Source organism: Patagioenas fasciata, chromosome 1 (genome assembly GCF_037038585.1).
Source record: "Patagioenas fasciata isolate bPatFas1 chromosome 1, bPatFas1.hap1, whole genome shotgun sequence".
Lineage (NCBI taxonomy): Eukaryota > Metazoa > Chordata > Aves > Columbiformes > Columbidae > Patagioenas > Patagioenas fasciata.
The window spans coordinates 96033540-96057487 of NC_092520.1; the positions used below are offsets into that span (position 1 = coordinate 96033540).

A 23948-nucleotide genomic window follows, 5' to 3' on the forward strand; every position below is an offset into this window, starting at 1 on the left:
GGGTATTTTTGTTGTTTTTTCGGTTGGTTGGGGTTTTTTTAAATCAAATTTTCAAAACACTTCAGGCACTGAATCCAGCAACTGCTCCCAAAAAATCCAAGTAAACAGATATAAACCACTACTAAGGAAGACTATTTGTAAAAACAACAAAAAAAATTTATTTGCTGCAGTGTTTACATGCAAGATAACTGCTTTCGGTACCAAAAGAAAACAAGACTAGTAGAGTAATTTCATTTAAAAGATTTATCCTTCTTAACAAAAGTGACTTGGTATGGCTTTTTGATCCTCTGTACTATGATTATAAATTATCTTCAAAATCCTAGTTGAGGTGGCACTCTGATATTAATCATATTTTGCTAAAAACATACATGCAGATGCATAAAGGAGAGCTCTAAGGAATTAAAAGCCAAATTTAATAAATGAGGTAGTTCATCTGGTTAGGCAGAAATGTAGATTTGTGTTTCTTTGTATAAAACATCCACAACCTCTGTACGCGCATCTGCACTCAGAGGTCTATCGCTTGCAACACAGCCTCACTGAAAAACTTTGCCCTTTGCCGTTCACAGCAGGGACGGGAGTTCAGGAGATAACCTCGATGTGCGCAGCCAAAGACTTTGCCATCAGAACTCACTCACTCCTGCTACAGCTCTGGAGCATCCCTCTCCACAGCCTACAGCAAGGGTGATGGCCAATTTTGCCCTTTTTTTGATTCAGAGCAGATTAAGGCAGAACAGTACTTTTAATTACTGAGACAGTCAGACTGGTCTAACTTCGAACAATCTGACTTGGATGACTGCTGTGTCCAGATCCTGAGGATTTTTAACTACCTGAATGTACGGTATTTTTTTTCCTGTGCCTCTACCATAGTGCATTAAAACTTCCCTTCATATATACCACAAAACATTCATTTTTTTTTAAATTGCCAACCAGCAGCTCAGAGATTCAATGTTGACATTACTTAGCATTTAAAACACTACTAAACCATCTCAGCATTCTGCTACAAAAATCTTAAGTTAAATTGTGATTAAAAATGCCATTATAATTCTGTACCTGATTATCAAGTGAGAGTTACTCAACTAAAGAAAGACATTTTAGCAGAGAGTTGACAGAACAACTTTCTGCCAGGCACCACATCAAGAAGAAAGGTGCTTTTTGTCATTATCCTCCTCTGATTAAGGTCAGTCACTGTAGCCAGCACAGAACCAAGTGTGCAATCCTTCATGTTATCTTTAAAAAGAAACTTCAAAGAGAAAAAAAATCATTTGCAAAGTGAATAAATATCCCAGGCACCCATGGCTTCATTTATTCATGTTCTCAGAAACATCAGTCAGCAAGAAGGACAGACAGTGTTGTCATCTGTTTGCCTGTTCAAAAAGCAAAACAAAAAACAAAGGTTCAAGTTCTGCTTATCAATTACTTGGAAGCTTCTCAACAGCATAGCTTAATTACCAGACAAACCACATGTATATATATTTTTATAAATAAAACCAAGTTTCAGGATTTGAGACATCTAAAATTATTAAAACCACCCAAATGTTTTACCTGCATATTTTTATAAATCCAATCTGTAAACACAGTCATGTTCCCATAAACTCCAGGTCTATTGGGACTAGCACAGCCAGTTCCCCAGCTGGTATCTCCAACCAGCCACCATATGGAGTTTTTGCTAGTTACTAGAGGACCTCCACTGTCACCCTGCACAAAACACAAGCATATTGTTAGTGACTCGGCCACCAGGAAAGACACAATTAATTTCACTTCAGGAATACAGATTAGGTTTCAAAAAAGGATAGCCACCATTTTAAGGCAGTCACTAAAATAAAATGCAATAGCAATTACAGTATTAATTGCAAAAAGGATGAAAATTGTTTGCCCAAAACACTAAATGAGATAGACATTATTGACTTTCTTGTACACGAGTATAATGCTAAGGTGTCTCTGTGATTATGAAGAGCGTTCATTCACTTTCAAGTACCATAAAACAAAACATCCTGAGAAGCATTAAAAATTACTGCCTCACCCTTCTTGAGTATTTAGCAAGAACTCTGGCAGCCATGCAGAAGATGGAACAAAAGCAATCCATTCTAAAGGGAGAAGTCCAACCAAAATGCTTTTTTTTTTTTTTTTTAATTGGCATAGGATCTGTTTGTAATTAATAAATTATTTAAAAAAACCCAACTAGTGAGACCAAAAATTAATCAGATTATTAGGTGTTAATATAGGAACAATTACCTGACAAGAATCAACTCCTCCTTCTAGAAATCCAGCACAGACCATTGTAGGCAAAATCATGCCATTATAGATATAGCCAGAGTTACACCTAGAACGTTCTATTAGGGGCACCATAACATAATTCAAGGTATTTGATGTTTTGCCTGAAATTGAAATGCACAAACATACAAAGACAAAATTAGAACAAGCATCATATTACAGGGTGTTTCAAAAAGATGGACCCAATTTGAAATCACTACTGCTTTGAAACTGGATCCGTTTTTTTTGAAACATCCTGAAACATTGCAATTACAAATCTCAGCAGCTAACACTGTTCAAGACAAAACAAACTTACTAGAAACATCAGAATGGACACTTAAGATGTATATCCATTGCTCAGAGACAACTGTGACATTAAAACTCCCTTCCAAGGGGCCAGTGAATTACCCAGCTTTGCTGTCCGTGTACTATAACGCAAGAGAACATGGCACCCACCTGCCTACTCCAGCCCTAAATCAACTGTGTTATCTACACGGCTATTAAAAGCACATGGAGGCTGCAAGAGCAGAAGAGGAGCTCCCCACAGTTTCACAGTCCAGCACAAGCCACCAACAATTCCCATACTCTGTGTTCAGCTACATCCAACATCCCCATCCCCACCCAGTGGTCTCTAATGCTGTAGGAAACCTTTCCTCCTTCTCCTTCTAATTTCTTGCAAATTTACTTGCATCATGCTGTTTTCACTTGAGTCAGTGAAAGGACATGCTCCTACCCTTTTGCGTGTCCACAGAGCACTGGCTTAGCATATAACCCTCGTTATAGGAGAGGGTATATGGGCACTGAATTGGCCAAGCTAGCAGGGGCACAAAATTGTTTCCTGTGTGGATATTTCTGGCCCCTGGCACTCATTTGAGGCTCCTTTGCAGCCTGCTGAATACAACATATTACGAGTTGCTTTGGGACAGAATGCCTTTTGTAAATATTAGGAGCTGTAAAATGAGTGAAAAAATAGCTTATCAACAGACCTGGTTCAAACTGCTCAATCAGCCCATGTAACTGTTATTTGTAGAATGAAGAGGACTGTTTTTTGCAGAAGACCAAAATATTCCAAAGCCACTCTTACCTCCTTGGTACTCTGCTCCCCATCCAGATATCCAGCACTGCTGATTAGGTTCAAACATCATTCCTGGATTAGGCAGACAAACTGGCCGTACAGTATCTACAAAACAAATGCAGTAACATCTGTAATCCCAGATGTCCAGACATAATGCAAAACAAATGCACATGAAATATCTCAGCATGACCACCACTTGCATACATACAAGCATTTTTGCTGCACTTTCCTTGCAGATAGGCAATACCATGCAATGCAGGCAGCAGCAGAAAGCTCAGCAGCTGCCCTTTCCCAGATGGCTACCTAATCTTGACCTCAAAGTGAGGAACAAGCACAGTTAAGGGTTCTAGCTCAGGTCATCAGGCTACCCAGAACAATTAACACCAGCTCTTCTGATCAGTAGAAGAGGACAAAGAAGAAAAAAGACTTCCAACTTCCTCTCTGCATTCTTTTTGCAAAAAACACTGTTGAAAATAATCACAATGTAAGCAGGATTCCATGCCTGTATGTAAGAAGTGTGAAACAGAAAACCAGACAACCTTGCTACTCTCAGCAGCAGAAGAGGCCCTCCAGACTACTTCTAGTATCTTTAAGCTGATGCATGGAAATATAAAGGACCCACACAGACAGCACCTGTACACATAAAGCACTTCAAGTATAAAAAATGCTGTGTCTGTTTTTACCATCCATTTAAAAACAACCTACATCTACTTTTAAGAAAGGAATTTCTTGCAACATTCAGGTTAGGGTTTTTGGGTTGGGTTTCTCTTTGGTTGGTTGGTTTGGTTTTTGTGGGTTTTTTTTCCCTAATTGTTGTTTGAGATAACTTGGTTTAGGGCTTAGTCAGTTGCTCTACCACTACATCCTCACTCTGCACGTACAGGAACAGTGATACTTAAGCACTGTACAGCATTCTGGAGTAAAAGCTCATGATTGAGATGAACCCACACTCCCTTCCCATGTTCTAGATTTAAATAAAGCCTAATTAGAAAATTAGAAGTTGTGCCCTCTGTCCCCACCTCCACCCTGTCTCTTTCTCTAGAGTGGCTCTACCCACAGTTTGTGTTCTTCCTGTAAATATTTACAAAGATTTCTTTATGAACTTCAGAAATTTCAAAATATGTGCTTATAGCTATCAGACTTTTGTCTTAAGAAAAGCAGAATACATACCAGTAAAACTCAGCGATGTCTCTAACTTCATAAGGGCAACGTCATTGTCTTTAGAATCTGTATCATAATCCGGATGGGAAATTATCTGTTGCACTCTGTACCCATATTGTAAGAGCATCTCATTCTGGTTCAGAATCCCAGCATAAACCCTCCAGTTGTATGGGTCGGAAAATTGTCTACAGAAAAAAGACAGGCTAGAGGGTCTGCGGCTCTGCTAATGAGTCACAGATTATTACCATAAAAAAAAATTGTCTCCAGAAATGGCAGCAAATGCATGTGCAACCAACAATGCACATACATTTGACTACCATCTCTGAAGAACAAGGCAAACAAATTGCAAGACAACTAGCTTTGAGAAAGCTTGACTCTAATTTCATAAATATATTAAAAAAAAACCAAACTTTGAAATGGGTTAAGTATCACTGTCACCTGACCCTTAGTCACTCAGCACAGCAAATGATAGTCTGAGACTGCAACACTGAAGTCTATTGATTTCCATGGCTGAGGGATCAAGCAGTTACTTCTGAGGTCTCGCATGTCAATGGTATCACTCACATGTACTATCCAAAGCATGCAAGGGCAGGAGAAACCAGAATCAGTAAAAACAATCTAGTGAAGTAATTTCACTATCTTGAAAATGCTAGGGGTTTTTTTGTTTAGTTTTCGTGGGGTTTTTTTAAGATGTTAAGCATGCTCGCTAGATGTAATTTAAGTAGCCTCTTGTGCTCCAGCACAGTTTACAAATGCTCAACAGAAAACTTTCCACAAGTGTTAAAACTCCCTCCATGAGAACTGCCAAGGCAGCAGTGCTCAAAAGTTGCTCCCCCATCCAGGGAAAAAAAAAAAAAAAAAAATCAAGTCTTAGAAACCATTTTTGTGCCCTCTACAGCTTGGTTGCCATTCCTAAAGCTTTTGCATACTACAGAGCTCAAATCAAAAAATGAAGGATAAGATCATCACATAAAAATAAACACTTACATTCCTTTCTCAAGGTTAAGGACAAAGTTATTTTTCCTCGGCTTAGCCTCAAACCATGATTCAGCCAACTAACTGTTAAAATGCTATTGCTTAGTGGGCTTTCCATCCACCAGAAGTAGACACCTTTTAAACACATTCTTCCACTGTACACAAGGTACAACAACACCCTCAACACTCCTTTAAACTTCTATTTTCATCAGTTAAAAATGGAAAAAACACCATGTCTTTTCTTATTGATGCCTATGTAAGGTATTCCTTGGACAGGTATAAATCTACATTTAATACTGACTTTGGCTTTATTACCCTGTGGCATGAAGATGTGAGGAAATAAATGGTACAGGCATCTTCAAACGTATTGTGTCTACGGTTGTGCAATATTTGAGGGTTTGGGACATTTTTTTCCTTTTGTTTATTTTTCTGCAAAGTGTAATTCACCATCTTCATGATAACATTGCACTGTCTGGTGTAAGAGACAAATTCAAAACACCAAACTTAAGTTGGATGAGTATCTGTGCCCAACACCACTATCCAACTTAATTTCCGCCTTTAATAAATAAGATAAGTAAATAAGATTTTCTTCCTGTAGAAAGCAGACAGACAACCTGCAGCTGACCTTCTCTGCAACAAGTTTTCCCTTAATACCTGAAAACCACACTGTTACACAGCCAAAATATTTTACCTAGTACCTGCATTCAAGGGGGTTTCAAAGCAGAAAGTTGAGAGACTGTGCTTTTCAGCCTGGAGCAAGAAAAATAGCCATTTGAAAGATGAACAAGTGAGTTGGTGGTCACAGTAGCCACGTGGGCTGAGACTCACCCTTCCACGCAGTGTGCCGCTGTCACAATCCACTGGGGAGTGATGATGGAGCCCCCGCAGACGTGGGTGCCCTGCACATGGAGGCTGACCTGCCACGGCCACTGCCCCAGCGTCGCCCCGCTGCCACCCACGATCCTGCTCATCATGTTCACGTTTTTAGTGGACAGGCCACACTCTAAGGGGTCAGTCACACACATGCAGGTGTTAGTTAAAGGGAGAGTTGGTCTGGAAGATGGTGTCTGCAGCTCAGGGTTTGTTGGCAGAGGGGAGCGCAGGCTGTGTCCGACATCTGCTTTGCTGCCGGTCAATAGGCTGCAGCTCAGGCCCCTGCCCTGGACACAGAAATCCTGAGTCTCACATAGCCCAGACCTCCTTTGCAATGCAAACGTCAAGATGAGTATTTGGTAGCCACTGCTCTTGGTTCACCATGAGCCATAAACCAGTGGTTCATTTCACCTTTGAGTGTGGTATGCAGGCATCTCTAGCAAGCCACACAGACACATGCCTTGATGCCGAGCAACGAAAGAGGTGTCACCTCGTGACAATCATCATCATCAGGAACATACTGCCTACCCAGACATTAGATGCACCACAGACATCCCACCACCGCTGCCGGGCAGGAGCTACAGAACTTCACCACAGGGAAGTCATTTAAAGGAACTGGTGGCAGCAAAGACAAAAGCAACTGGGGATCTAACATCCCCCTGGTCAGCTCTCACATCCTGCTCTTTAAACTGCACCTTTTGAAACTTGGCAATCACAGTTAAATCATCAACCCATCAAAAGAGGGCAGTTATTTATGTAGATTCAAACCGACTTCCCAGCCAGAGCATTTCAAAGCATGAAAAGCAGTTTGATAAGCAGTCTCTTACCTATGCAGCGCAGAGAAACCACATTTCCTGATGCACAATAATCACTGCAATAGAAATAATAACAGAAAATAAAATTAAAACTAACCAAACAAAAAAACTCCACAGTATTTTAGGCACACAGTGAAGCAAGTGGTGGGTAAAGTTCACCCTTCAGCTGCTGCCTACCCTTTCCAGCTATGTGCCCTGCCTTCACCCTCATCTTCCTGCTGAGGGTTCCCTCCTTTCTTCACTCTCTCCAGCTACCCTACCAGCAACCATCCGGCCTCCACCATTGCTCGCATTCACCAAAACTGTCATGTGGAAGACTGCAGTCACCAGTACAAAAGGTTTGTAGGCCTGTTGAGGAGCAAGATGAAGAACAGCACGAGAAAAAGCTGAGCTGATTTATGAAGTAGTTGTAGAAGAACCTAAACAAGGAAATCACAGGAACTTTGCAGGCACAGCAGTCCGTAGGTTTAGAAACTAGACACTTCAGAGCTGTTTCATGAGTATAAAAATGATATTTTCCACAGTGAAAGATCCATTTGGCATGCTATGTGTTCACATGACTGAAAATAAAAGCTGTACCAGCCTCTGTGTTACAGCTGGTAGCTATTGTCACCATACAGAAACTCCTGTTGATGGTCAAAGAGCCTTAGAAAAGTATCTTTCACATGGCAACCTTCTAGACAGCAGAGGGGGAACAGGATGGGCCATCTCTTCTAAAAGAGGAGAGGAAGAATGGAAAAATGAAAGCTGTGTTTTCATATAGAAGGGAATGCAGTTGCTGCAATCAGATTAAAAACAGTCTCTTTCCCTCTAACAATTCCCATTGAAAGATGTGCTTACATTATGCTACACCTCTTACAACAGCTAAAAAGACCATTGATGAAAGGAAATAAGTTTGTATTAAAAAAATATACCTGCTATACAGCTTTTTGTACAGGTCTATATTCCCAGCACTTGTGTTCAGCTTCATGTAGCTTTCAAAGCTGGCTTCAGCTGCTACTCCTTGACTGTAGTAGTATGTATCTCTGCAAAACAGAAAGTCCATTATGAAACCTGGTAGTTTCTGTTTTCAAACAGGCAACAAACTGTGCCAAGATAACATTTGTGACATGAACACTAAAAATATTTTTTTTTTTTTAATTGAATGCCAATGTTGTAGTACAGTGCCAGAGACTCAGATTCTCTAAACATTCATCAAGTTCTGTTTCCCATCAAACAGTTACTAGATTAAAATAATACTTTTATCTAACATGCATAAAAGATAGGAATCCTCAGCCTCATGGAACACCGTATGAAAAAGGGATGGCTTTGCTGGTACATTTACACAGCATAGTTCCAGGTCCAGGCACAACAGAAGACAGTATTTGCCAACTGTATCAAAGAGAGGCAACATCAAGTATTTCAACTGCAGAAGAATTCAGACAACAGCATTACATTGGGAGAACATGGGCAGCACTCTGGGCCATGGATGCTTATGGTGATCTTCCACACCAGCAGGCATTCTTTGTGTCCTCAGAAGATGAGGGCTTTCTATGCAATACATGTGACAACAGGTTAAGCCAGACTGGATGTTACTGAGCAATTATAATGATCTGCTACTAGCTGAGGCAAGCTCTGGAAGATGGTTGTGAGTGAATGTATTTAGATGTAAGTGACCCCACTGACTAACCACTGCATGCATGCCAAATGCTGTTACTCGGAGCAATGCTTCATTTTGATTCTTTAACAGCTATGATTGTTAAAGTCGTACCCACCAGGGTCCACAAGGACTAGATCACTAAATGCTTTTTGTTTCAGATATGCATTCTCAAAAACAGCAAGAGAGAAATTTTAACCTTTCTATGCATGTGCAAAGGCAGATGAAAGTTAGACTTACACACTGTAGCCCATATCTTTACATGCAGTCTTCCCATAATCGTCATTCCAGTCATCTTGACAAACAGGATACCAGCATTTGCTGACAGGTGAATAAACTTCCAGGATAAAGTTTGGTCCAAAGAGTCTAACTGCCAGAAAAGGAGAAGAGGAAAAAAAAAAAAACCTGAGAACACCACAAGCTTTGTTACTGCCCATTCTTAATATTTAAAGGTATTATTACCCAGGATTTTGCTTGTATGTACAAACTGGTGTTAATTTAATGCTGCCTTCAACTTAAATCCTGAGTAGATATCAAGCAGACAGAAATATCACAATGACTTAATTATTTTGTGTAAGGCAATTTAAAAGAACTACCACTTTAAAATGCAAGATAGTATGCATCTTTTCAGCTGTTATGCTCAAAATTCTTTCTCCTTCTACCACTGAAAAGCCAGTCTTTTCTTATCTTTTATCTACACAAGCATATATTTCTTATCATATATTGTGTATCAATAAAATATAATCTATTCTACTATATTGACATACTATATCTTAATACACCAAATTTCTTCAGACAAGTGTTTGTAGTGCAAGAATGTAATAAGGAGCAATTACCTCTGACATTCTATGCCTCATTATGTATTTATTTGCAGAAGAATTTAATATAAAATAGCTCAAGCAAAAGAAGAGATTGAACAAGCTTCTCCAAAATTGCATTATTTAAACAAATGGAGTGGAACACGTTCGGAGCATTCATCAGTAAATGCTAACACTGTATGAGGCATGTGCAGAATAAAAGTTCCCAAAGAGAGAATAAGAGCGCAGTAGTTTTCCAGAGTGGCACTGGTGCAATACAGGTGCTAGAAGCAGGATGCCACATCTTTGGAATGGACAAATAGATTATATTTCCAGCTTTCACCTTCAGCTCTGCACTAAATCTTCCCTGGGCTACTTCTCAGTTAGAAACACTGATCAGATCAGGCTTTCTTACACAAAGGAGTTATGAAATAGTTGAAAATAAGTATTGGGAGAACAAGGAATGCAAAATATGTGGACAATCACAAGCCTGATTAGAGACCACCAGATCTCTCTTATCACCTGAAGTTCTCCTAAGGAGTCAATGATGACTGTTCATTCCACAGACAATGTTACATCAGTTTTGCACAAACTCCATTCAAATCAAAAGGTAATATTTTAAAAAGTTATTTAAAATTAAGCCAGCTCAAACCCCTGAAATAGTGGTTTTCTTTCAGCTTTTTAATTGGACTGGAAACAGACAATATCTAGATGTAGGCTTCAAAGCATTCAAACACCTTAAACCATTTTAGCAACATAACTTGGTCTAAAATGGCCTTATTGTAACTCATGCAAGCTTTGGACAAAGAAATTTGCTCAAAAACCCTTGCAGTTGACTGAAGGTCCCCTGTCTTGACTGCCAGCACTCACCACACCGGTTTTCATCCTCCCCATTGGGGCAGTGGTTCACTCCATCACACCAGCTTGAGGGCTGCACGCACACTCCTGAAGATCCACACTCTATCAAGGAGCCGAGACAACGATTCTCTACTGCAGGGAGAGAGCAACACAGCTGTTAGGTTGAACATCAGCTTAGCTTCAGATGACTATTGCCAACCCTCATTTTGAGGAATATGTCAGTTTGGCAGAGCAAAAGATCAGAAAGTGCTCTTAAATTCAGAAGTGGGAGGAGATCTAACCCAACACAACAGAAGATGTATTGCTCTATCCTTTACATCACTTATCAGATTAAGTCGCTGATGCAGCTGTTTGAATTTTGCCCACGGCCTCCTCTGAATAAGCGAGCACCATCAAGTTGTCTAAAAGCAGTCAGCTTTGCACTGACAAAGCATAACATTTATAAACAGAAAAGGAGGAAGAAAGTGATTACTCAAATTACAACCTTTTGCTTTCTCTGCCATTTAAAACAAGATGACATTCATCTTGTATAAATCAGAGTAAAAAAAAAATACCCTAAGAACACAAAGCGTCATCCTAACTGTTTTAGACTAACTGCTCTCTTGCACAGAAAAGAATGAAGAGACTCCTAAAAATATAGCAGATTGGTTTTTAATTTCCTTTGAAAAGTGGCTTTCATTTAAAGGAAAATCAAAACGAACTTCACCTGAGCTGAGCAGAATTGCTCTAGCCCAGCTTCAGAGCTCACTCACCCCTGTTGGGGATGACTTCCAAGGCAAAGATATCATCCCTGATACGGCTTACAGTGGTGAGACAGGCTGGACTCACACAACTTTAACACACTTTCAGAGAAAACGCTTCACAGAAACAAATAAATGGACATGAATTACTTCTGCTCCAATAAAGATCCCATTTTACCAAAATAAAACATATCTTGACGATTTACACTCTTGCAGTTAAGGTACACAAATTTAATTCAGTCTCCTTCCTTCACCTGAAATTAAGTGAAGTTCAAATTTGGAACAGAGCTCCATTTCAGAGAAGACGCACAGCAGTGACTTCCTTAATGAAATGCAGCGCAGAATGTGTTGTCCACGCACAGTTATGTGCCAGCTATCCTCCAATGCAAAAACACTTGCAAGAGGTCAGACTAGTCTTTACTGACAGCTATGACCCCATACCAGCTTTTGCCAGATAGACTGGAGCTTTGCAGAGAAGCCACCTGAATAAGCCACTCCAGAGGAGTCACAAAGTTAATTACTTCACTCAGTGTCAAAAAGGGAAGGGAAGGGAAGGGAAGGGAAGGGAAGGGAAGGGAAGGGAAGGGAAGGGAAGGGAAGGGAAGGGAAGGGAAGGGAAGGGAAGGGAAGGGAAGGGAAGGGAAGGGAAGGGAAGGGAAGGGAAGGGAAGGGAAGGGAAGGGAAGGGAAGGGAAGGGAAGGGAAGGGAAGGGAAGGGAAGGGAAGGGAAGGGAAGGGAAGGGAAGGGAAGGGAAGGGAAGGGAAACAAAACTGAGTCATTAGGAAGCAATATTAGTTCATCTCTGGAGATAGGCAACAAAGAATTTCCTGTTCCTTAATTCAGCATAAAATGGAAGAATGTATATTTCTAACTTTAAAAGTTTAATACATCTTTTCTTTCAGAACTGGAAAAAAAAAAAAAAAAAAAAAACAAACCTTACCAAAATACCAGATGAAGAAAGCAGCAACTGCACAACAAATGACTAGTAAAATTGATAATATAATGATTACAGTTTTCTTTACACCTGAAATGAAAGAAAGGAGAAAAAGATAAAATAGTTTCACAAATAAGGCAACTTCCAGCCACCAGTACTATCTGTTTCCTTGACATCAAACCCAGACATTTTTTGCCAGACAGACTTTTCTCCATTTCACCGCCCTTCCTCCAAATTGCCCAGGTTCTTATCCAGTTACACTGGCATCCCATCCAGCTATTACTTCTTCATCCACAGGGAGATGGCTCATTCAACACAAGTGTTGGAAGATCTCTTTTATTTTTTATCTTACGTTGGAAGACCTTAAGTCTAAAATTGGGAGAAGTCCTGACAAAACTTACTTGGTGCACATTTTCTTCTGGATGAATGTGCTACTGGCCTAGTTGGCTGGTAGGTAGCAACCCTTGGGACGTAGCTTGGCACTGACGGAGCATTTGTTGAGAAGTTCTGTGGATATGGGTAAGCACCTACTGGCTGCCTGGCAGAATAGACATTTTCTGGCTGAAAGCCACCATTTTCATAGTATGGCGGAAGACCCTAAATGATAATGTTGGGGTGAAGGAAAAAAGGAAAAAATTAAAAACAAGAGACAAGACCTCATTAAGGACAAAATAAGTTTCAGATGCCATTTACATTCAGAACCCTACTAAGTAATTCTGCCAGTGCAGAAATCCACCATGCATGCATACACATGCTAGTGACTCCAATTTGCACAGAGAAGGAGATTTACAGTACATGACTAATAATACCTTGCACTTTGAATAATAACAGAGATTGAGGCTGGAAGGTGTATAAATAGATCAGTTTCCTGATCCAAAGTAACTCAGCCTAAGGACTTTTGAGCCCAGCCCTCCAGCTGGCCACACAAACCATAGCACTGGAGCACCTGACAGGGTAGAAATAAGCAGCAAGGATGGTTTTAGGCAGTACTGTCAGCAAAAGAAACGCTGAAAAGTAACAGCCTTTGTGTTCCCTGATTGTCCAGGTCTAAGATAAATGCTCTACTGCTCTGTTTTGTCCTCTGGCAACACCAGGTATGCATAAGCTATTTCTGAAACTCACTGGCCTACAGCAGGTCATGGTATATTTACCCTGGAAGGGTTTTAACAACTAGTTAGAAGCCATCCCAATCTATTCCTCCACAATAAGCTTTAAAAACACAAATCTCTCCCAATAATACCTGAGCACCTGACATGCTAGTTAATCCAAGCCTCTTACACCTGACTCACAGTATGTCTTTCCCTTTTTGCAGAAAACACAACAAATACTTATATCCACACTTTAAAAGACTTGTTAACCAGTGTATCACTTATAATAGGCTATTACTGGTAAAAAAATAAAAACCCAATTAAAAAAAAAAACCACAGAGATGAATATTTTGAATATTTTGTTTACTTACTACAGTAGAGGTCATCTTTCCTGTGTCAGTAGTACCAAAAGAATTCAAGTGTTTGGAAGTGTGAACCTGTATTTAAAAAATATAAATAAAAGGAAAAAAAAAATCACAACCAGAATCTTTGTCTACCTCTGTTGTCAGTTTTTCCTTTGGAAAAACACCAAATCTGGAGGAAAAAGGAAAATACAGAAGCATTTCAAGAGAGGATACAAATTAAGGTGCAGCATGAAATCGGATCTCAATAGCCTCTCAATACAACATTGAGGATTATACAGTGGCAACTATTCATTAACACGAGCGCCACACAAACCAAGAAGGTTAAGTTAGTGCTCACTCTCGCTGACAGAATGAGAGTTAAAGAATATCCTGGCAACAACCCACACAGTGTCAGTACCAAGTTCAGGTCCTCCGGTCTCTCTCAACACTTACTCATGTATCGTTCGAGGTTTATGACACAGAAACGAGAACATGAACAATGCATCAGGAAATACACATTCAACTAGCTCATTTGATAACATCATGACTATTAGCCCCACAAGCCACATCTTTTTCACTCTTCTGTGTTACAAACAATTGTTTTCTTGGTTGTGTGTTGTGGCCACCACACCAAAAACAGGGAGAGAAGCACAACAGGGAAATACGCAACATCAATATGAAAGTTTTTCAAATAGAGCAGAAGAAAGAAGCTACATCCAATGTTTCAACCATATAGCAGTTTATTTTAAAGTTAAACATTAACATTAAGTAAAACCACAGACTATCAAAGACACAGGAAACATTAAATGTTTGCTGACATAGTTCTAATATAAGCAGTTATAGACCTCCACAAGCAATAATTTTAAGAAATAACTTAATCTATTGAGTCCTCTCATAATGTTACTACATATGAAAAAAGCCTAGACATGCCTCAGTCAGGCACTGAGAAGTACCTCTCTCCAGCTCCCAGAGCAGTACCCTGAACACAGACACACTGGCACAATCCCTGTTGAAAGCAATGGCTACAAAGAGCAGTTGCATTAAGACACAGCATAACTCAGCTCAACATATAAAGTTATCTTCTAGAACCTGTACCTAGGTGTCACCTCACTGAAAACTGAACTGCAAATGCTTTTGAAGCAGACTTCAACAGCACCTTAGCACCTTGAGCATGCCAATACTTCGTGACAGTTAAGAAAGGCTGATTCTGGTGTTTGCCTATTAGCGCTAACAAAAAAAATAAAAGGTAAATAATAACACACTCTTGAACTCTTATTTGAATGGCAGACAGGGGAAAAACAAGTCTTTCTCCTACTTACAATAAGTCCATCAGTTTGGTGACTAAGGCTTCAGGACTTCTGCTTTATGTCGCATCCATTCTTACTCAGCTCTTCATAGCAGAGTCCGGAAGCACAGCTTTGCCCAGACTTGGGGGACAAGTAACAAGTTGCAGGAAGGTATTTTTGTTCCTTGTTCTCTGAAAAGGAGGGGGGAAAAAAGGATTAGGAAGTTTGGTGATAGCAAACGGAAGAATACATCAGGTGATTCTGAGGTAGGCCAACAAGTACAACCAAAGAAAAATCCAAATATTTTTTATGTTACAATTTGAAAGGACTTGCAGATTGGCATGCGACAGTCTTCCTCACTATTTTTCTGGTTTGTTTGTTTTAAATGAACAGAGGAAAAAGGATCTGTGTTCCTCAACTGGCTTTCAATGCCCACTCCCAATTTAGTTATTTTTAGTATATTTTTCCATCCAGCTTCTGATTAATAATAGTTTTTCCATTATCACACCACAAAATACAAGAAAGTTACAGGTATATACAGATTTCCATGGTATTACACATACACATTGGTCAGTGTATTAAAAACAGAATAAACCGAAACCACTAGACTCCCATTAGTTTGCGAACCTTTAAGGCAAAAATTGATGGGTAACATCCAATAATGATAAAACCTAGTTTTCTTAAATGCATCACTGACATACTTCAAAATGTTCTACAAACACATCAAGGGTACTGCAACAACTTCACAGATAAGGAAGCTGGGTCACGGAGAAACAAAATGACCTGTCAAACACTCTCCATCCCAACAACTACAGAGCTAGAAGAGACTAGTCTCTCTTATCTCAGTCCAATACTTCGGCCTCTAAGTGACCTCGCACGTCAGACAGATTTAAATAGTTCCCTCATAAAAGTATCATAAACCCACTCTGGTGCAGAATAGTGGGAACGTACAACTATCCTTCCTTCTTGCTGCCAGTTATTCCTCCTGACGTCTGTCCAGCTATAACAACATTTTATTGGGTACATCTGACGAAAGAAACCTCAAGAGTCCTTTAAAGTGAGCTGGTGGGGTTAAAGTGTACAGAGATACCCAGACAAGGAAACAGAGATGGAGCTCACCCCTGCAGCAGGCTTGAAGGAACAAGAGACAAGGCCCAGGGAGCCGAATCCTTGTAGGTTGGTTTGCTAACACCTTCTAGCTTTGGAAAAAGCATAAAGCAGTGAAAGACACCCATCACTCATATGCTCTCAAGCCCCTGAATTTCAAAAATTTCCATTTACTCCAATGTGGAATGGAACCAGAATTTGGACCTCCAGCAACACAGAAGGTCCAAATTTGAGTATACTTTTGTTTTATAAGTCTGAACATAAAGAAATAACAGTACTCTTTCTAGTGACAGGCAGTAATAAGAGTATAAAATATATAGCCGTCATTGATCTCATATACTGATGAATTCAGTGAGAAGTACTGCCTCGCAGCTTTTACTTGAAATATTTTAGCTTCTTCTCACACGTGGCTTAGGAGTACTATAATTAACATTCTGTCACGGGTCATTAAGATTAAAAAAATCCTTTTTTTTTTTTCCAGTAAAAGTTGTTAGAATTAAATAAACAGCAATAAAAAACCTGAAAATACTACCTGCATCCAAGAAAAAATTAAACCAATAGCTTTTTTAGTTTCTCTATGGATTTCTTCAAATCAACTCTTTATATTTAAGCAAAAGTTCCAAGAGAGTTGTTCTCTACTTCATTTGATGACACATTACTTAATTAAAGAAGGACTTCCAAGACTGTCAGTCTGCCAAAGGCTTGTCCCCCCGCTTCCAGAGTGACAGCCATTCTCTGACTTGGACAGGAGAAGCATTGAGCACAGAGTTGTGCTGCTCAGCTGTAAGTGGTCCTCACCACCCCATTTTCCTAATCCCTTCACCTCACTACTGGTTGGTAAAGGTGAGCCTCTGCTCTTACTTCCTTACAGCAGCATCAAGCCATGGCTCCTTCACACTGTGTGTGTCCTTCACTAGTCAGAAGCCAACATGTCCAAAAAGACAACAGAAACAACGAAAGACAAAGAAACCTTAAAGATCTAACCATGATTTTGGTAATAAAAACCAACTTGCTGGCTTTTACCCGTATTCTCCATGCAGGCAATAATAATGGTACGTCCTTATGACACACTGTGATGTAGCTATTAATTAAGAGCAGTACTATGTTTTGGAGGCCTAGGTTTCCACAAGCACCACTAACTATATTAGTTTCCATTAGCTTTTATAAAGAAATCACTGTATGCTGTTTCCATGCCTAGACACCTAAGTCAATCAAATGGAACTATTACCTTCAGAAATCCTACTAAACACTGTGAGTTCAACTTGGCCAATGAAGCCAGAGTTATATTTGCAATAGTATACTTCCTGCATTTACCTATTAGTTCAATACATATTTTGCATTATTTCCCAAAATAGAAACATCATCAGCTGTTTGCTAAGCTTTATGATATGTATCAACAATCGAAAAAGCAACCACCGAAAAAAAACCAAACTAGTTCTTCACAGTCAGATCTACATAAAAGCAACCACCTGCAAACAAGGAAGAAGGGAGAGGACAGAACAGTTAAAAGCCGAATGCATGAAGTCCAGTTCAGCTTCTAGAAGGAGGAAGCACAAAGGCATCTAAACACTCTACATGAACACTGAATAACACACTGTCACATCCAAAAAAATTAGCAGTTCCTTTTATCCAGATAGAGAAACACAGCACATGCAAATGAAAAAACTGGAAAAATTCATTAAGATAGCAAAGCAGTAGTTCCAGTGCAATGATCAACTGTAGAAAAGAGCAAGCCAACAAACTATGGCTTTTGTTGATGATGCTAGGAAGGAAGTATGCTTTCATGTATACATAATTTTTTTTTATTACCAACAGTTTTATGACCACCTAGAAGTTTCGGTAATATAATCTTAAACACAATATAACCATGATACCAACATGAGGAGGAAAGGGAGAAGGGGCAATAAAAAAATAAGAAGAGATAAAACAAGCAAAGACATAATTCCAGGTTCACTTACATGGTCTTTTCCACGCACTGGGCAATTTCTGCCTCTGCTACCTGGACAAAAGAAAAGAAACACAGTCAAGATTACTGTTGAACAAGCAACACTAAAAATTATCATGATCTGTAAATGAAGTATAGAAAGGTTTAAAAAATACTGCTATGTATGAAAAAGGAAGGTAACTCTTTTTTTTTTTTTTTCTCATCTCATTAACAAGATTTCCTTGGTATTTCTTCACGAAGTAGTGCTGAATATTTGTATCGCAATGACTTTTAAAAGTGAAAGTAATTTACTCCACAGGGTAAAATGTATCCTCTGGAAAGGGTCAAAGATAAATCAACAAGCAACTGAATGCCTCAAAGTCATCAAATTCAGTTTCTTCCAACATCCTGGCCTTTCAGCTAACCTTCTTGATACGGGTAAGCTCTACTCAGCATGCCTATGCAGTAACATTACACACCTTACAGAGAACTATATGAGACTATATTTATGTGGAAGGTTGCCACAAATAGAGCCTCAGCACCTCGAAGCTATTCCAGATTAGCTCTTAAAATATCATTGAACTGTAGAACTATTTATCAACAGGGGTAAAAATACCAGTGCTTCTGAGTAAGCACTACCAGCAACTCGAATAAAGTCCGGAACAGTATTTCCAAGAGTGGCAAACCAAGATTAATGCTACTTCGACATGCAAAGGAAAAATAAAAATAAAAATAAAAAAAAGCATTAAAAAGCTCTGAGCATAGCAGTCTCATTTTAAACAGTTGTAGGATGTTGTATTCATACTACGAATAATCATCTATTTGTCTTATCTGAAAATAAATGTTACCATTAAAAGACCATCACAAGTACATCACATTCCTTTCTTAGGAAAGATGGGATGGGAAAGGAAGCTGAAAAGATGTTGCCCAGCTAAGTGGATGAGGACTGGCAGAAGACCCTAGACACACACACATAAAGACACTTCTGAAATAGAAAGGGCCAAGGTAGGAGATGGACCCATTGGTCAAGCAACAACTGCAGAGGAAGCTATTGCCTACAGCACCCACCCCCCCACAAGTCAGTGTTGCTAGGGGGTGCAGCAACAGCCAGCGTGGCTGTTTAGATACTTTCTTCCCCTACAGTACATCCCCAGTTCTGCCTCTGCCCTTCTCCTTCTATGGCAGAAATAAATAACCTCATCTTCTGGTAGTAAAATTCAAGTCTCTATCAACAGCACTGAGCGTCTCTGGCTGAACCTGGTAGGGAATAAGGTCTCAAGAATATTTGTTTACCACATTTCAGTTGCAAATGAGTATTGTATGAATATGGTACCAGTAGGTACCCACTCTGCAGAAAAATAAAAACTAGTAATGATAACAAATGAGACTTATTAAGATACTTGTCCACGGTAGCTGCTTTCAACCTGTGAACTACAGGTCCTGAGGAGCTGTAAACCACTTCCAAAGGGTCCATGGCAGATAAGACAGAAAAGCAAGCCTGCTGGCAGGAGGTTTGAATTCGCTCCACAGGGAGGCCCACACTGCCAGAGACAGGTTTAGGGATCCATGCATTAAAGACATGGGAGAAATACTGATGTAGTAGCATAGACACAGCTGAGTTACCACTGCAGTACTGAAACTACTCAGCGTGGACTGATCCTTGACTGACACAGATTGCCCATACAGTAAGAGGACCCCCTATGTCCAGGAGTGGCAACTCCAAGCTAAATATTTTGACCAGCATCCTAGAATACTGTTTTGATTTGTTTTTCCATTGACATCCTAGAACATCATTTCAACTTATTTCAACTTCCAGGCTGGGCTACCATGAAGGATTTGCTCTAGGCTGACTCTCCTATGCATCAGTATATAATTTTAGAGGTTTAAGAATGAAAGAAAAATGGAAAAAGACATGCTAAGTCCTACTTTGACATCATCTGTTAACTTAGTCCACCTGTCTTTTGGCTTTGCATTTACACCGATACCCTTAGGTAATAGCCACGACTGCAATTGTTTCCCAGTTTCATTGATCTATGCCACACACAGACAGTCCATCTCCTCCCCCACCTAACACTGCCTAAGTTGACACAAATCATCTTTCAGAGGTGAAGCTGCTTCCTTTGGCTCTTTCTAAAGTGCTAAAAGAATTAGTGTCACTTTACTCAGGGCAAACAGGGATACTTTAGGAGAAAGGCACAATGGGAGATCGATCTCTTAAATTCACTTACATGCACCCACCCAGAAACCTGAGGTGAAATTCAAGGTCCAGGTAAGCTATGATCATCAGTAAAGCCATCTGAGGGGAAGTGCGGGGTGGGGTTGATTTCAACATCGAAAGTTTTGGCCTGCCCATTTCAATGATATGGCTCCTGTGGGAAGACTCTTATCAACAGAGTTACTCTTCCAAAATTACTTGATACGTTGGGATACCCGTAGCTAAAAAATAGCACTTTTGCAAGAAAACAAAACAGCAGTGACATTAATACACAATGAAGAGACTGCTCTAGTTTATTGTCCTTATGAGCGACTACTTGCTCCATGACCTTGAAAATATCTGCCTAATCTCGCAGAGTCTCGTTTCCCTTCATCACAACAGCAAGAAACGGACAACCTCCACTCTAAGAAGTACCAGGTGGGACGGCGCTGGCGAGCGTTGAGCGCTCCGCACCTGGTCTCCAGCACTGCGTCGGATCGCGTTATCCACTTCACAGCACCCATTCACCTTTCCTGCACTACTTTAGCTCCTGTCTCTCTTACCCACCGCCCCGCGGAGAAGCGCAGCTTTTCCGCGCTACACCTACCAGTGGAGAAACCGGCTGTTTAAAAGAGGCAACCGGGTAAAGCAGAAAGGAGCACTGCTGAAAAGTGGGAACTTACGTGCCCACCCGATTTCATCTGCCGGCGCTTCCACTCTCTGGAGACGATGCCGCCTTCCCCGCTGTCCCCAGCCCCGGAGCTGACCGCGGGGTTCTCCGCGCTGACCCCCACCGTGGAGGGGCCTCTGACCCCCTGCCCTCGTGGGATGGGGGTTTTTCACAGATGCTGCCCAGGTCCCTCCACACCCGCCTCCCCCCTTAAAGCAAAGCCAAAGTTCCTTAATTAAAAACCAAAAACCGCAGGCGGAACTCAGGGCGGTGGTGCCCCCAGCCCGCGGGACCCGCCCGGCCCCGGAGGTGGCTCCTCCCGGTCCAACAAAGATCCCGTGCGGGGCGAAAGGGCCGCGGCCGGGCGGCTGGGAGCGCCGCGCTTACCTGGGTCTGCCCCTGCCGGAGAGGAACCGAGACGGGACGCGGCGCAGCGAGCCGGAGCAGCCGCTGCGGCCGAGGAGGAGTTACCTGGGCCGGGGGGGGAGCGACGAGGAAGGGGCAGGTGCCACCAGGTGGATGCGTCGCCCGGCCCCTTCCTCCCGCCGGCGCCGGGGAGGAGGGTGCTGCCCGATTCGCTCAGCCCGCGCCCGTAGGGAGACGCCGCGGGCCTGACACGGGGCGGGGACAGCGGCCGCCAGCCCTCTGGGGGGACCGACTGTGCTGTGTCGCTGCCGGCGGGTGGTACGGGCAGCTCTTCGTGCCCGGTGGGGGCCGGCAGTCACCCCCAACCTTACCGCACAGGGGCTTCCTCTTCACCCAGCCCTCTGCCTCCTTCCACGGATGTTTGCAAAACAAGACAGAGAAAAGCCAAGGGAGCCCCAGGCAGGGCCCGCGGCACCCCGAGGGGCGCGGCGGTGGCGATGCCTCCCGGTGTAACCCCCACCCTTTCCCGGGACTCCTACGGGCGGACCTGTCCCAGGTTGTGCTTTCGCTGCTCCAGTCTAAGCGTGCTGTGCTGAGAGGCCCGTGCCTGGTTTTTTTTTTTTTTTCCTTTCTTTTTTTTTTTTTTCTTTTTTTTTAACGTACACATCAGTCTTTATTTGCTTGCGTTTTAGGGTGTTGTATGCAAACAAGAAGACAGAACGCTTCCTTCAACAGGGCAGGTCGGGAGCTGATAAAGATTGCTCATAAAATACCCAGGCCAAAGAAAATTACTTCCTTTTTCTTTTGCTTTTTAGTGCCATTTAATAAAGATGCGCTCCGAAAAATTTCTGCGAGGTTCATTTTCACATTACTTATAACACTCTAGTGACTTGTAGTAACTCTCCTGTAAAGCAGATCTACAAATGAGTGAGGTTTTTCTCTGCCAAAGCTGAGCTCCACTGCAAAAATTCCACTTACATGCAAAACCTCAGAGTATGACTGACAAAGTGCATAGGTGTTTGAAGAAATTCCACTCACTTTTAAGAACTGCTCCAAATTAGCTACAATATTGCTGCATGCTACGCTTAAGATGTTTGTATGGAGACTACAGATAAGGCAAAGTACACACGTTTGGCATGATAAGTGTTTGGGTTTGTTTATATTTTCAAATGCATATCAAGCAATTACATCAAGTGCACCAAGAAGCCAGGATCATACTTTCAGTATTTTTCCAGCTCTGTGCATTTATTCAAAGAGAACTGTATCTTCAGACCCATTAGTACGTCTTTAAATTTTAGGTTAGGCTTTCCAGCTGAGCCTTTTTGTAGGGCTATTTCTGCTCATGCTCTCCCAAAAGGAGTCAGTGAGATCTAATAATTTTTCAGTGTGGATTTAGTTAAAGGATTGGACCTGAAATGTCACCTGAAGTAAATCATAAGATTGTCCCAGGTCACACCTATAGCCAAAATGGACTGTATCGTCACCTCTGTGGTGCTCTGAAGTGTCTGGCTGCGTGGCATGTCCTTTTCTTTCATCTAATGGAACTCTGTTAATGACCTTCAGAGGTTAGAGATATTCTGGGTATGAAGCAGGGTAACTGATCGTAAGGCTTCACAGTTAAGTGAAGATGGGGGAAAGTGGCCCTGCAGATTGTCAGTTGGCATTATGGCCACAAGGAGAGACGACCACAGGACCGTGAAGGAGAGATCCCTCAGGATCTATTCTGATTCTGCTCTACAGGAGAATTTAAACTTTACTTTGGAATTTCACATCTTTTTTTTTATTTGAAAGTCATTTGGAGGCTACATAGTCCTGTACTGGTGATGTCTGTTTTCTAGGATACCTAACAATTTATGTTTCTACAGGTGTTTCTTCTGAGCTCAAGAATGTCCCAGATCTCACTTTGGATTTGTCCAAATGTCTTGCACAACGGCTACAGATAAGGAGAAAGCGAGATGTAAAATATATATAGGCTGATGACTCTGTAAGTAGATGTTGTCTGTACACAGCCACTTCTAAGGTACTACATCAATTCAGGTGTTACAAACAAAACTGGGCAGAAGGACATGGTAACAGGCAACATGTCTACTGTGTTAAGGAGCAGTGTGCTCCTCTGCCAGAGAAGCTTTAAACTCTTTAGGAGGACCCACATTGCTTTGTGCGCTATGAAATAATACCAGACCTGCCGTGGGGGGGATTCAGTGCAACTCCCTTAAAAGGAATAGTGTTCTGCTCAGTTACAGACTTGAAGATCTGGGCATATGCCAGCAGCTTGTTGATTACCACTGTTAACACCTTTTCTCCTCAGAGAGAGCTGAGCTGGTCAGTGAACAATTTATTCCCACCCTCTTTCCCCCAGTTTTTCCCTCCCCTCCTTCAGGCAGGTATCTGGCTCACTAAAGGGCTGGCCTTTGAGACCTCTAATGTGGTAAAAGCTTTATTTTTTTTTTTTTTTTCCCTGGGTTAATATTCCCCATGGTTAACTCAGCTTGCTAACAAAGGTCAGACAAAAAGGAGAGCTGGAGCAGTGGAGGTGTGGAGCGGGACACTGCTTCCACTTGGCAGCAGAAGCAGTCAGGTCTGTTCAGCTAGTCGAGGACCAGGTCGTGGTTCTGTAATCTCTTCCAAAATAGTCGTATATATGTATTGTTGTATTTCAATTATGCAAGTTGGCTTTTTTTTGCAGAGCAGGATGCTGCATATTCGTTTTATTAATGGCTTATAAGCAAACTTTAAAGGAAAGATCAGGGTAGGGTTTGGTTTTTCAGAGTGGCTGCAATGCTTTAGAAGGGGCAAGTGAGTCCCCAGCCAGGGAGGAAATTTCTCTTGCTGAGGAGCTCACTGCTCGGAATTCC

At 41.3% G+C, this 23948-nt stretch overlaps 1 protein-coding gene across 6 annotated transcripts in view; it reads right to left on the minus strand.

Moving 5' to 3' along the window:
* Positions 1 to 132: 132 nt before the first annotated feature.
* Positions 133 to 23948, minus strand: part of TMPRSS2 (transmembrane serine protease 2) — a 29174-nt gene continuing 5358 nt past the window's right edge. The window contains exons 1-18 of one of the 6 annotated variants that reach the window (XM_071811353.1): positions 21115 to 21303; positions 20092 to 20232; positions 17898 to 17938; positions 15952 to 16031; positions 14866 to 15023; positions 13574 to 13639; positions 12516 to 12711; positions 12121 to 12204; positions 10453 to 10572; positions 9026 to 9155; positions 8064 to 8174; positions 7162 to 7205; positions 6290 to 6464; positions 4496 to 4671; positions 3335 to 3430; positions 2233 to 2375; positions 1543 to 1695; positions 133 to 1364 (exon numbers count right to left, since the gene is read on the minus strand). In XM_071811353.1, coding sequence (XP_071667454.1) covers positions 1353 to 1364; positions 1543 to 1695; positions 2233 to 2375; positions 3335 to 3430; positions 4496 to 4671; positions 6290 to 6464; positions 7162 to 7205; positions 8064 to 8174; positions 9026 to 9155; positions 10453 to 10572; positions 12121 to 12204; positions 12516 to 12711; positions 13574 to 13588 — 1455 coding nt within the window. In that variant the 5' untranslated portion in view covers positions 13589 to 13639; positions 14866 to 15023; positions 15952 to 16031; ... (1 more) ...; positions 20092 to 20232; positions 21115 to 21303 and the 3' untranslated portion in view covers positions 133 to 1352. Of the gene's footprint in view, positions 1365 to 1542; positions 1696 to 2232; positions 2376 to 3334; positions 3431 to 4495; positions 4672 to 6289; positions 6465 to 7161; positions 7206 to 8063; positions 8175 to 9025; positions 9156 to 10452; positions 10573 to 12120; positions 12205 to 12515; positions 12712 to 13573; positions 13640 to 14865; positions 15024 to 15951; positions 16032 to 17897; positions 17939 to 20091; positions 20233 to 21114; positions 21304 to 23948 lie in introns of those variants that run through there. The other 5 variants (XM_071811349.1, XM_071811342.1, XM_071811340.1 and 2 more) reach the window with 5 other exon arrangements.